Below are 13,503 nucleotides of genomic sequence, written 5' to 3' on the forward strand. Positions count from 1 at the left end.
CGGCCGCAGGGGCGGAGCGGGTAGAAGCCGCTTATCGCCCCTGAGACAGAAGAGCTTTTGGAGGTTGGTTGGTGTGGAGATTGAGCTCACGGTAATGGGGCTCCTACGGCTGTTGGCAGCGGGGCCGCCGGCCAGGGCCCGTGCTCGGTTCTGGGCCTGCCCCTGCCCGAGGCTCCTGGGTACATGCGAGGTTCCGGAGGAGGACCGGGCTGTGTGGCTTGCGTGGCCCGGCCGGGAGCCGTTACGAGGCCGTCGCCGGTCTGTGTCAGCTCGTGCGCGTCCCCGAGCCGCGGCTACTGCGTGCAGTTCGGGCTTAGCGGCCGCCGCAATTGGTCCAGTGGTCTGTGTGTGGCTGGGGGAGCCCTGCGGCCTGCGGGGGCGCCCCCTCCGCCGTTGTTTTTCTCTGTTCCAAAGTAGCCGAGACTTGTTTCTTGGAGTGCTGCCTTGGTTGTGTGCGCAGTGAGGAGAGCAGAGCGTGTTTTTCACGTTCAGAGAAGCTTCATTTCTGTAGCAAAATCCTTAAACCTCTCCAAAACTAGTCTTGATTATTAGGATAACAGTTGTGTTTGGAGATGTGTGGGACTTTGGCTTGCTTAGGAATAACAATGTCATGCTACAAAAGTTTTGCTGTTGTGCCCGTACTTCTGGTGACACTTGGTTATCTGTGTATCTTTAAGCTTAATTCTGCCACCTAAATCCCTTTCCTCATAGTGGGTATGTTTTCAGGCATTTTGGGGTTTTTTTCTTTTTAACTTAGTTGCTGCAATGACAGACTTTGAAAAGAACCTCCATCAGGACATGATTTCCCAGCTGCAAAATTTTGCTGCTGTTGGAGATGCAGCCAGATTGAAAACGTTGCTCAGCATTTATCCGTCACTCATCAATGCAGCTGCAGCTAATGGCTGGACAGCCCTGATGTATGGTGCCAGAAATGGACACCTTGAGGTCGTGCAGATTCTTCTTGCAGAAGGGTAAGCTGTTCAGTAGATCCTGTTGAAGAGTTCTAAGCTGAAGCCCTTTGCACCCACTAACTTGATCTCAGAAAAGTAAATTACCTGACAGGTAGCAGAACCTTCAGGGTTCAAATTCAATATACTGTGTTTCTAACTGGATTCTGCTGTCACGACACTTACATATTTGTTAAGAAACTCGTTAAGACCATCTCTAAAATTATTCCTTTGGCCTTCAAGCGTATATTGTCACTCCTCCCAGAGGCCAACAGAACAAAGATTGTATCCTGTTCAGCCACTGTACAGAGAATAAATTGAGTATATTCAGCTGTTACACTTAAACTTTTGCTTTAAACTTTATTTGCAATCCACCTGTATCTACATTACAGAATGTTTGCTGACAATCTGACAGCATACTTAGTAGGACCTTTACCAAAGTTGCTGATTGATGTGTTTCAGTTGTCTCTTAATTTTTTTGGCCAGTTCACTTTCTCCTTCCTCCTTGAGCTGTTGTTACATTATTTTCATCAGTCAGTATGACACCAAACATGTTCACTGCCTCTTAGAAACATTCAGTTATACCTGTCTATCTTCAGGTCAACTCTTGTAGTTCTGCTTTCAAAAGACACTCAGCAAAGAATGCTTTAGCATTCTCCTTGAGACCCCAAAGAAGATTCTTCTGAAGCCTAAATTAAGTCAGGACCCAAATATTTCAAATGGAGAACATTTCAACATAAAGGGTGAAAGTCAGATGGTGTGCTTCCACTGAGATGTACATTGATCAAGCCAAGTCTGTTTCCTTTCTGCACCCCAAAAATCAGAACCAAGCAATTTCGGCTCATTTTCTGGTTATGAGTAATCTCAAACACAGTGTTCCACAGCCTCCAGTGATCATCCCATCCTTTTTATTTTCAGTTTTACCTGAATGCTGTGCCCTCTGCTGGGGCCAGTCATTGAATATCAGGTGAACTGTGGTTTTGTATTGTAATCAGTAAATTCCAGCATGTAGAGGGTATCTCAGTGCCAAATTTTGTGGATTGAAATCCTCTGGATGTTGAGGAGTCTTTTGAGATTTTGTGAGATTCACCAGTTTGGTAAATAGGATAACAGTTTTTTTAAGTTATGCTGACACTAAAAGCAGAGTGAATATCTGTGTGTAAATGTCCTTTTCAAGGCTATTCTCTTAGGCAATTCAGTATTGCTCCTGAGGTGATACTGTGGCCTCATTGGTCTCAGTTAATGCTTAGTCATAATAATCATTTGGACAAATAACTGTTGCTGGATACATAAATGTGAATGTCTGTGCAGGTAGTATTGCATGACATTCCAGAAACTAATACAGGAAAGCTAGTCAACTTTATGTATTCATGTTTGAGAAAAGCTGAAGGAAATGTTTGTAGACTGCAAAAAAAGTTCTTAGTGATGTAAAAATTTCAGGCCAGTGTTGTGGATGCTGAACAGCAGCCAGATCACAGTCTGCATATATATGAACAGATAGATGGGGTAATAAAAATTCAGAACAAAATTTAGTGGCTGACAGATAGGAAATTAAGTGAAATTAGACAAGATTGTGCCTAGAGGAGACTTAATAGTAAATGCGCGAAAGTGGTTTCTTTAGCCACAAAACCTTGTAAATTAAGCTTTGAATGCTTTTCCAAGATACACTCAAAACACCTTCAGAAACTACTGAGGTTAATATAAAATCTCAAAACAGTTGTTCCTGTGGGACAGCTACATGTGCCTTAGTTTTAAAAACTGATGAGTCTGGTGCCACATCTGCTGTGAAAGTTGTAGTTTACAGTGAAATTTCTATTTTGCTTACCCACTTGACTTAACAAAAAATAAAATTGCAGTAGACATGCCAATCAGATTTTTTTAATATAGAAATACGTATTGTGAGGCAATGTTTCCTCATCTGTGTCACTTTGAAGACATTTTGGTAACAAACAGATCCCTTCAGGGACCAGCACTTCAGTTGTAAGGGTGCTACTTCTCTCACTAAGGGGAGGCTGTATTTTTGATTCTTATTTAATGGTACGTATTTTACTGTAAATGTTTTGAAGTTGCTTGCAGATGTTTCTTTGGAGTAATGCTAGTTAAACTGGTTTTTTTGATTTTTTTTTTGTTACTTGTGATTATTCAGAATAGACCTGTAGCCTGGCTTTCAAAGTCCAAAAGTTGATATTTACATGTCCAGAGAAGTGCAGTGAAGCTGGTGAAAGGTGTAGAGAATAAGCTTTACAAGGAGGGTCTGAGAGAACTACGGTTTTGATTAGTATGGGAAAGGAGGCTGACAGGAGACCCCATCACTCTATACAGCTACATGAAAGGAGGTTGTAGTGAGGTGGGTGTTGGTCTCTTCTCCCAGGTGAGAAATGATAGGAAAGAGAGGAAATGATAGGAAAGAGAGGAAATGGCCTCATATTGTTCCAGGGGAGAACAGATTGGATATTAGGAAAAATTTTGTCACCAAAAGGGTTATTCAGCAGTGGAACAGGCTGCCCAGGGAAAAGGTTGTGTTACTGTTCCTGGAGGTACTTAAAAGATGTGTAGGTAGCGCAGTGACAGGATTTAGTGGTGGACTTGGCAGTGTTAGGTTTGCAGTTGGTCTCAATGATCTTAAAGGTCTTTTCCAACCTAGATGATTGTATAAGTCTATGATCTTGAGCTTTTTTTTTTTTTTAATGATACAGTATGTGGGATGTTAATTAATTCATTGCTGTTGTAGTATGTATGAACCTTGGTAAATGATGATCTGGAGTGGATCAACACACTGGTGTCTTGCCTTAGCAAAAGAAAATGATGTATGGTTAGTCTTTATTACCATAATGCTAAGTATTTAGCCTTGGGATAGACAAACTGTCTGGAAGTTCTTGCACTTTAATTAGTATCAGACGTATATGATGTAATTAAGAATAATACAGCATCAGGACTCAACATATTTATCTTGTTAACCACTGTTCTTTTCTGTTTCGCTAGGTGTGACAGGACCATTGTGAATAAATCAAGACAGACAGCTCTAGACATTGCTAAATTTTGCGGGTACAAGCACATAGCTAATTTGTTGGCTAATGTGAAGGGTGGGCAGAGGCCTACTTTTCTGTCAAATGAAGCAGAGGAATATGAAAATTATTTTGGCTTGACACTTCTGGACAGAAGGAGTGATAAAAGAACAGATACCAAGTGGCTAAGCAAAAAACAAAGCCATCCAACTGCAGTGTACATTCTCTTCTCAAATCTAAGTCCTTTGGTTACTTTGGGTGGGGGAACAGAGAGCTCTCAGCAGTCAAAAGTAAAGCTTTGCAGGCTATGCTACAAGGATGTGGAGCAGTACATGAATCAAACTGAAGACAGAACCTTGATTTTTCTGGGAGTTGAACTTCAGTTCCACATGAACCTGCTGGCTGCTTGCAATGGAAGAATTCTGCAAGAGGATGAAGAGGATGGGTTAGGTGCTTGGTTTGCTCTTAGCATAGATTCTGCTTCAGCTGAAGAATTTAAACAGAAGCATGAGGACTGTTCCTTTCTTCACCCACCAATGCCAGCACTGCTGCAGCTACCTGAAAGAGAAGCTGGTAAGATGCATAAAATGCAGCAGTTATCAAACATGTATTCAGAAAAATACACTTTGGGATGCACTGAGATATAATGCAAGGACAAACCACTGCAAAGGAATCTGGTATTTTCAGTGGCTTTAGAAATATTGTCATTTTAAAAGCCTGGCAGTGGTTCTGTGAGTAATTTTGTGTGTAAGAACTTGTGCAGTTGCAAAAGGCTAATACACAGGTGTTAGCAATGCCTTTGTGTGGCATTGGCAAGTATTGGACCATAAAATCTATTACTGTTATGGTTTTATAAGCGCTACTATTTAAATATTGATACATGTGCATAAATGTTCTAAGAAAAAAATCTTGAGTTTCCATTACACAAAACAAAACAGCCATTGAGAAGAGTGCACTGGACATTCGTCTGAGAAGGAAACAGTATGAGCAAGTGTTGGAAAGTCAGGATCCCAAAGTGAGCGACTGTCATTATGGAGATGATGTTAACAGTTGCTGTTGTAACAAGTTTGCTTTTACAAGAGGATAAAGGGCAAGCTTGCACCTGGAGTTTAAATGCAGCAGTATATTATTATGTCAATACCTGTAGTAGCCCTGAAATGGTCATGTGGAAAAGGTGTGATATGTAATTCTGGCACTTTGCCCAGATAAAGTAGCTTTTGTGAGAAACACAGCTTATTGATCCAGATTAATTTGTTTCTGAATGCATAATTTGGTCTGTAGGTGTTGTAGTACTGTGTTCTATTGCACATGCTGTGCTACAAAGATCTGAGTAACTTGCTCAACAATTCAAGCCACAGTCTTTGATTTTTTTTTTATGTTAAACTTTACTACTTGCTTTTTCTGTACATTAAAAGCTTACATGAATTGGTCATTGATTTTGTGTCTTTTCAATATATCCTTTTGAAGGAGTAGTAGCCCAGGCTAGATCTGTTCTAGCATGGCACAGCCGCTACCAATTCTGCCCAACATGTGGGAGTGCAACCAAGATTGAAGAAGCGGGTTACAAGAAAACTTGTTTAAAAAAAGATTGTCCCAGTCTTCAAGGTGTTCACAACACATCATATCCAAGAGTTGGTGAGAATATTGCAGGATTTACGGAAGTGGCTTGTTTCCGTTTTAGTTACTTCAGCTGCTTGCTTCTGTTTCAGGTCTTAATACATGTCTTCCCCCAGAGTATGCGTGCCTCAGCTCTATTCAGGATTAAGTTGTTCAGGCTTTTCTTTCTTACAGTAGTCTGCGACAAAGCATTCTTGTGACAATACCAGTCTTGATTGCAATGGAGTAATACTAATTAGAATTTCCAACACCATAAATATTAGCAAAGGGTCACATTTTAATTCCCCCCCTTTTTTTCACTTGCTGCAAGCTGTTTGAGGTTGAAATAGTTTTGTATCAAATTTGGCCCTGTATCAAATTTCTGATACAGTGCTCATTTTCCTGTAATGCCACTTTGACAGTATTAGATATCTTCACTGCCTTTTGTTATTCTCTGTCAGTCACAAACTGCCAGGCCTGTTTCTCATCAGAACGTAAGCTTCTGTAGGCAGTCTTCTGTAGCTCCTTTTGTTCATCTATTGCAAAGGGAGTGTACTGTGTTATTGATGGGGAAACAAGGGAGCTAAAAAAACCTTATCACTTCTTCCTGGATCTTTTGGTGATTTGAATCACCATTCTTTCCCCTGCCCTTTCCTTTCTTTTGCAGTTGTAGTTCTAGATGTATGTGTATTATATTTCTGGATTTCATGTTTTCTTACATGCTGTAGATACATCTTTGTAGTAGTAAAAGCAATTCTGTCATACTCTTCTGTCTTACAGACTGCAGTGAAACTTGCTGAAATATTAGTGCCTGTTTCTTTACAGTCTCTAGCACAACAAACTTGGAGAGGAGTAGGTTTATATAGAAAAGACTGATGAACCAGCATTTTCTATTGATAACTCTGTAGAAAGTTTACAGACGGCAATACTCCGTGATACACACTGTGCTATATGGCACATATGTTTGAGCAGGACAGAAGTCTTTCAAATTACTCTTTATAGTGGTTGCCGAATCAAGCCTTTTCATACAGAAAATGTCGGTGTTCTGGAAAGGAAAAAACATGTAAAGCAATAGCTGAAGAAGAAATACATAAAGGCAAAGGGAGATAGAAAAAACTAAACCCCAAAACCTTGAGGAACTTAAGAGCTAGATAACAATAAAAAAGGGGAAAAGATGAACAGTGTGCAAAAAGGCATGACAAAAATAATGATGCCAATAGAAGAAAGTATTAAACAATACTGAAAAAGAAAATGACCAGAAGTGAGAAAGTATGTAAAAGTGCAACATCAGCTAAGAGTTTGATAGCAAATGGTCAATGAATCAATAAACAGAAAGTTTATTCAGTGTTTACATTGTAACTGGAGTATCTGGTGGTTCTTTGGTATTTCAGTCAAAAGTACATCATACCTGTGTGCATACAGAAGGTGAAAGTAAACTGGTTTTGCTGCAGAAATTACTGCTATCTGGTGACTGCATAGCTAGGTTAATATTGCTGGTACTCATAACAGATTGTGTGCTTTGGTTGCAGGTAATTAATGTCCTGCATTTTAAGCCTTGGCTAGTAAACTGCTTGTACTAAGCATAGGTGTTGCAAAACAGATACCTTGCAGGAGGAAAAAAAAAAAATCAAAATAAAGTAGTATCTTACTCTGCGCTTCCATACAATTCTAATCTCAGTCATTTAAAGGTATCTTACTTGTATTTGCATGCATTGGTATTGGATAGGCTGAAATTTATTACTGCCTTTAATTCCTTCAAATGTTAAAATATGTTCCTTTCATGTGCCTTAAAGATCCTGTTGTAATAATGCAAGTCATCCATCCAGATGGCAACCACTGCCTTTTAGGTAGGCAGAAGAGGTTTCCCCCAGGAATGTTTACCTGTCTTGCTGGATTTGTAGAACCTGGTGAGTAATTTTGTTTTCCCTTACCAAATATTTTTTCTCAGATACCAGTATTGTCCGTTGAAAATAATATAGAAATATGTTTGGTGTTATGTCAAATAAATATTTCCAGCAGCCGATTTATGAAAAAAAAAAAGCAACTTAAGTAAATATAATTTTAAGATAGCTTTCTCATCACATTTTTAAGTAAAAAAGACATTTTAAAACATATACAAGGTCTCTTTTTTTGGTTATATTTAGCAAGGGATTTTAGCTTAGGAAATGTAAGAGTTAAAAAGTTAACATAAAGTTAAGCATATGCTTACACATTAAGAGCCTGATTGATTACATGGGAGAAAAATAGAAATTGTATCACTTCAAAAGAAAAACAGATACTTTGTTAGCTGTATTCAGCAGTAATAGTTGGAATTAGTTGCAATTATTAGAAGCTGCAGAACAACTTGTAAAACTTTTTATATTGGGAATACATCTTAATCACCAGTAAAACTAGTGTATGACTATATTCAGTAACTTTATGCAGGTGAAATACAATCATAGCATGAATAAGGTTATTCAAGTATCATTTGAAAAGTCAAGATACTTATTTCTTCACTGCTTGCTGTCTTCTGTTGGCCTTATTTCTGATACTGAATTCAAGCATATAAACTGAAATTTAAGATCTCAGCAGCAACTTCTAATCAGCTGAACATAGCTGAACTAAAACCTTGTTCTCTGGTGCATGGGCTGTCTGCTTTAATGAGTCTGTAATCAGTGGTTACAGTACAGTACAAGTATGCATATGTCTATTACTGTCAATACTCCACATACGCATCTATCAGTTTACTATGAATATGGAAGTAAAGCTTTCCATTGCAGTTTAAGTTTGGAGAATTGTGTGTATTTATTAAGACAATGAAGAATGAGTCAGGCAAAGTAATAATAAAAAGCAAAAATGTGTGCAAGTCTTCTTGAGGCTCTATTTTCTTACTATTATAATTTAAAATACTGATTCTCAAGTTGTATAACATGCTGTTGCAATCGCACAGAAAATCTAAAAATTAACACAGTGCTATTCATAAATGAACAGATCAGCATTTTGAAAGTAGTTAAAGGAACAATGTATTTCCTACCTGATTTTTGACATTTTAGGTTTGGTAATAATAGTTTACACATATGATAAACTGTCAATTCCGGGAATAAATATTATGCTGTAGGAATTATCATACTTTATTTTCAAAGTTCCATTTTGCTTTGGTAGCTTGTTTTACTTTACCAGACTTCTGTATCTTGTGCTTAAGGTCTGTGCTCTGATCTGTGAACTAGATCTCTATGGATAATTGTCTTGGGCAATTGTCAAGTCTTTTGAGTCAGTTCAAAGCCCAGAAGAAAAGAATGTAATCCTGGCTTGGAGTATTTTCATCAACTGCTTGTTCTTTGCCCTTTCTGATTAGGTGAAACAATAGAAGATGTTGTCCAAAGAAAAGTAGAAGAGGAGGCTGGAGTAAAAATTGGCCGTGTTCAGTATGTCTCTTGTCAGCCATGGCCAATGCCCTCCTCCTTAATGATTGGCTGCTTAGCTGTTGCAGTGTCTACAGAAATTAAAGTTGACAAGAATGAAATAGAGGATGCCAGCTGGTTCACTAGAGAACAGGTAAAGTTCAATTTAATTTCTTCTTGTATCGATTACTCTGTGACTGTATAGGTTCTGGCATACAATAGATACTTGGGTATTTTTCAGCAAGTTGGATAAGCATGTGTACTCTTCATTTTACCAGTCTACAATTGCATTATATTGTAATTGTAGATTACACACAACAAAGAGAAAGGCAGATATTCACGGGAATTTCTAAGTCATTTTTCATTTTGGCAGAAGTAGTATTTAATAACATTCATCATCTTGAGTTTCTCCAAACAAGCATGCCATGAGATCTGCTGTGAGGAGGGAGGTTTAGGTAAAAACTCTGAGAATTCATTAGTTTGAATGTCTTTTTCCATTCAGTACGTTAATACACTGGTGTTGAACTCCGAGGTATTCTTAGTTTGAATACTCTTTGTATAAAAACAGAGTTTACTCTGCATTAATAGGAAATTCTGCATTTAGCTGTTTTGAGTACTTAAAATATAGTCAAAGAGAGGAAAGAAAGTCTTTCACAGAAAGAGAGACTTAAATTCATGAATGGAAAAAGGCAAGATTGCTTAGACAAATAGTCTTCATAGGTTTTTCCACAGGCTACTTAGGAGCTAAACTTTTAACACTGTACTTCTGTCTAGCAGTTGCTAGTGTTTTAGCTCTGTAAGTCAACCTAAAGGCAAAGTCAGTTAACTATAATCTCAGTGTATTCCTGACATCACTGAGAGCATTATTTTAAATTAATATCAGTTCTGAATACAGTCACATGCAAGTTGGTCTAGAGGTGGAAATAAATGTACTTCAGAAATGTACTAAACTGGAACTACTGAAAGTGTACTTGCATGTTGCTTTGTGAGTGCTTCAGAAAATGAACAAAACACATTTCTTTCTGCACTGCGTGTGGAGGAATAAAAAAAAAAAAGAGTAGTTTATGGAAGAGTGTAGAGCACCATCTCGTGGTCCTTACCATAAAAAGGCTTCACACAAACCTTAAATATTTTACTAACAGTCAATCTCTGGAACTGTATTAGAAAGAAGGTATCCTTTGGGGCCCTTTTGAGCTCAAAAATGTCAGCATTCACACATAATCCTGTCCTGGGTTCAGCAGTAGCAGTCATGTTTCTTCTTCTTGGTGGCTGGTGCAGTGCTGTGTTTTGACTTTCGGCCTGGGAACAGAACTGATAGAGATGTTTTGGTTTGGCCAAGGACTTTGTGAGGCTCATGCTCTGCCAGGGAGGAGGGGAAGCCAGGAGGAAGCAGAGACAGGACACCTGACCCAAACTGACCAAAGAGGTATTCCATACCACAGCACGTCATGCCCAGGATGTAACTGGGAGTTAGCCGGAAGGGCTGGGAGACTGCAGGGTTGGAGGAGGTATCGGTCGGAGCTTGGTCGGGCTTGGGGGGCGAGTTATCGGTCGGCTGGTGCTGAGGTGTTGTATTCTCTTCCCTTGTTATTTCCTTTATCATTATTATCATTGGTGGTAGCAGTAGTGATCTGTGTTATACCCTGGTTACTAAACTGTTCTTATCTCAACCCGTGGGAGTTGCATTCTTTTCGATTCTCCTCTCCGTCCCTCCGGGAGCAGGGGGAGGGCAAGAAAGGGGGGGAAGTGAGTGAACGAGTTACCTGACTGGGTTTAAACCACGACAGTTCTTTTTGGCTCCCAACGTGGGGCACGAAGGGTTGAGATAACGACAGATCTGACCAGATTAATAGTCACTCGTCACAATGACGATTTATTGGCTCTCAGAGTTGTTTCTCTTGATCTCACAGCTTCAGAATGTTGTAACTTACTTAGAGCCGGTATTTGCTGTGTTAGTGTTTATCAAGTGCGGGGCTTGGGCTAAGGTTCTTGTCTCACTGTGCTTTATGGCAATGGCTTGTAATACGGGCGGGCTCCAGCAGCAGGGCGGGACGGACGTGGCCGTGGACTTGTACCTGGCCATCCGGCTGCTCTTCACCGTCCTGGCCCTCACCCTACTCTCCATCTTCGTGAGGCTGCGGGGAGCTGAGGGGGAGCGGCCCCGGGAGCCGGCGGCAGCCGAACCGGCCCGGGAGAGCGGCCCCGGGGACCAAGCGGCGGCGGGACCGGGGCCGGAGGCCGCGAGGGGACGGCTGCCGGTGGAGGAGGTCGGGGAGGTCGAGGAGCAGAAGGAGGCGGCTGCCGAGCAGCGGGAGAAGGCGGCGGAGGAGCCGAGCCCCGCGGAAGAGCCGAGCCCCACGGCCGAGCCGAGACCCGTGACGACCGAGAGCATTCCCCGGAAGCCGCCCGCCGAGCCCCAGGAGGATGCAGGAGACCACGCAGCATTTCCCAGCAAGGCAGAGGAGGAAGAGCTGGACTCAGGAAAAGAGAAGCTGGTGGTGGGAGAGCCGGCAAGCACAGCAGCTACACCAGCCCCAGTGACAAGTACAGCAGCATCGTTTGAGAGTTCTGAAGGTTTTGAATGGTCTTTGGGTACCCTTGGGAACTGCCTGCTGATTGTGATGGGGATCAGCATGTTGGCACACATACAGACTGTGTTCTACCCACAGCCATTTTGTCTGATCTCAAAAGTTAAGCAGAGTCAGGTTTGGGTCTTGTCTGGGGTTAGACGACAATATAGGGGGACCAAGAGGTTTTCCCCAAGGCTGGATGAGTGGCAGTGATGAGTGGCAGGGTGTGTGGGACAGTATGGGCAAGTATCTAGTCCACTGGGCCCCTCCAGTGCTTTGGAAGCGTCGGAGATGGAAGGCAGCTGTATGGTATCCCCAGCAACAAGCTGCAGAAACTGCTAAAGGGGACAGTGAATTATTTTGAGCCTGGTGGGCCCATGGCACTTCAGGCCATCAGAGCAGAGATGCAACATAGAGATGGACTCATGATCGAGGGGTGGACTTAACAATGGACACTATTGCCCAGGTTATTCACGAGTGTGAACACTGCACACAGTCTCTCCTGCTCTGGAAGACTGTTACAAGAGATGGAGCCTGACATCATGGACCAGATGGACTCAGCAGCTTTATAGGGACTGGTCCATGCACTAAGATAAGAGTGCACTGAGATAAGAGTGATGGTATATTGAAAATGTGGGATCTGAGCATGACGTGAATGGTATGGAATAAGGGGTGGATAATGTCCTGGGTTCAGCAGTAGCAGTCATGTTTCTCCTTGGTAGCTGGTGCAGTGCTGTGTTTTGACTTTCGGCCTGGGAACAGAACTGATAGAGATGTTTTGGTTTGGCCAAGGACTTTGTGAGGCTCATGCTCTGCCAGGGAGGAGGGGAAGCCAGGAGGAAGCAGAGACAGGACACCTGACCCAAACTGACCAAAGAGGTATTCCATACCACAGCACGTCATGCCCAGGATGTAACTGGGAGTTAGCCGGAAGGGCTGGGAGACTGCAGGGTTGGAGGAGGTATCGGTCGGAGCTTGGTCGGGCTTGGGGGGCGAGTTATCGGTCGGCTGGTGCTGAGGTGTTGTATTCTCTTCCCTTGTTATTTCCTTTATCATTATTATCATTGGTGGTAGCAGTAGTGATCTGTGTTATACCCTGGTTACTAAACTGTTCTTATCTCAACCCGTGGGAGTTGCATTCTTTTCGATTCTCCTCTCCGTCCCTCCGGGAGCAGGGGGAGGGCAAGAAAGGGGGGGAAGTGAGCGAACGAGTTACCTGACTGGGTTTAAACCACGTGTGTTTTTTCTCTGCATCTGTCTTGGAGAATACGGTAGTGGCTCTTTACTAGCTATAGTAACAATAGACAGATTGATTATTAGAGTATTCCTGCATTCATAAAATGTTAGATTCGATGTACTTTATAATACTGTCTTCTAAAAAGAAAAAAATCTGTCTTTATTGCAGGTCATGGAAGTTCTTGTCAAAGGAAACCAGCGGTCATTCTTTGTACCACTGAGTCAAGCTATTGCACACCAGTTGATAAAACATTGGATTAGAATAAATGCTAATCTTTAATTCTAATAAGTGATTTACTGCTGTTAAGCTCTGAATGTTTGATTTGGCCTTTTCTGTCCACCACTGGAATGAGTCACAGCATTACTAAAAGGCCTGACCTTCCCTCCTGTTTGAACACTATTTATGTCCTCTTAATTGTTTCATTCTCGTTTTTTCCTATCCTTTCTTTAAATTCTGCCTGGCATAAAAATCAACATTTAGTGCTGAAAGTCCTATCAACTATGGTTATTTTTAAGCTAATGGCATACTTAAATGGTGAATATGTAGTACTTTCTATCTTTTATGTCAGTAACCCTTTAAGAGTATTTACTCCCCCTGTTTGATTTAACCTGCACTTACCCAATTGTACATCAGCCTGAATTTAAAGGTGCAACACAGTATTCTGTTTATGAAAAAGATACTGGAGAACCATCTTCAAAAGCCTAAATATTAGGTATTTTTATAAGAGAATAATGTGCTTACTGACCCTAAGCACTGAATTACTTCATT

The 13,503-nt window shown here is 41.2% G+C and overlaps 1 protein-coding gene across 1 annotated transcript; it reads left to right on the forward strand.

Moving 5' to 3' along the window:
• The first annotated feature begins 234 nt into the window (after positions 1–234).
• Positions 235–13,129, forward strand: NUDT12 (nudix hydrolase 12). The gene is made up of 7 exons (XM_057414811.1): positions 235–258; positions 758–971; positions 3,930–4,525; positions 5,420–5,587; positions 7,342–7,455; positions 8,883–9,082; positions 12,904–13,129. Exons 2-7 carry the CDS (start codon positions 766–768, stop codon positions 13,012–13,014), a joined length of 1,395 nt encoding a protein of 464 aa, XP_057270794.1. The 5' UTR covers positions 235–258; positions 758–765; the 3' UTR covers positions 13,015–13,129.
• The last annotated feature ends 374 nt before the right edge of the window (positions 13,130–13,503 follow it).

The sequence above is a fragment of the Pezoporus wallicus genome, unplaced genomic scaffold (assembly GCF_028554395.1).
Source record: "Pezoporus wallicus isolate ANWC-B61680 ecotype Strahan unplaced genomic scaffold, APGP_CSIRO_Pwel_v1 contig_7673, whole genome shotgun sequence".
Classification (NCBI taxonomy): Eukaryota; Metazoa; Chordata; class Aves; order Psittaciformes; family Psittacidae; genus Pezoporus; species Pezoporus wallicus.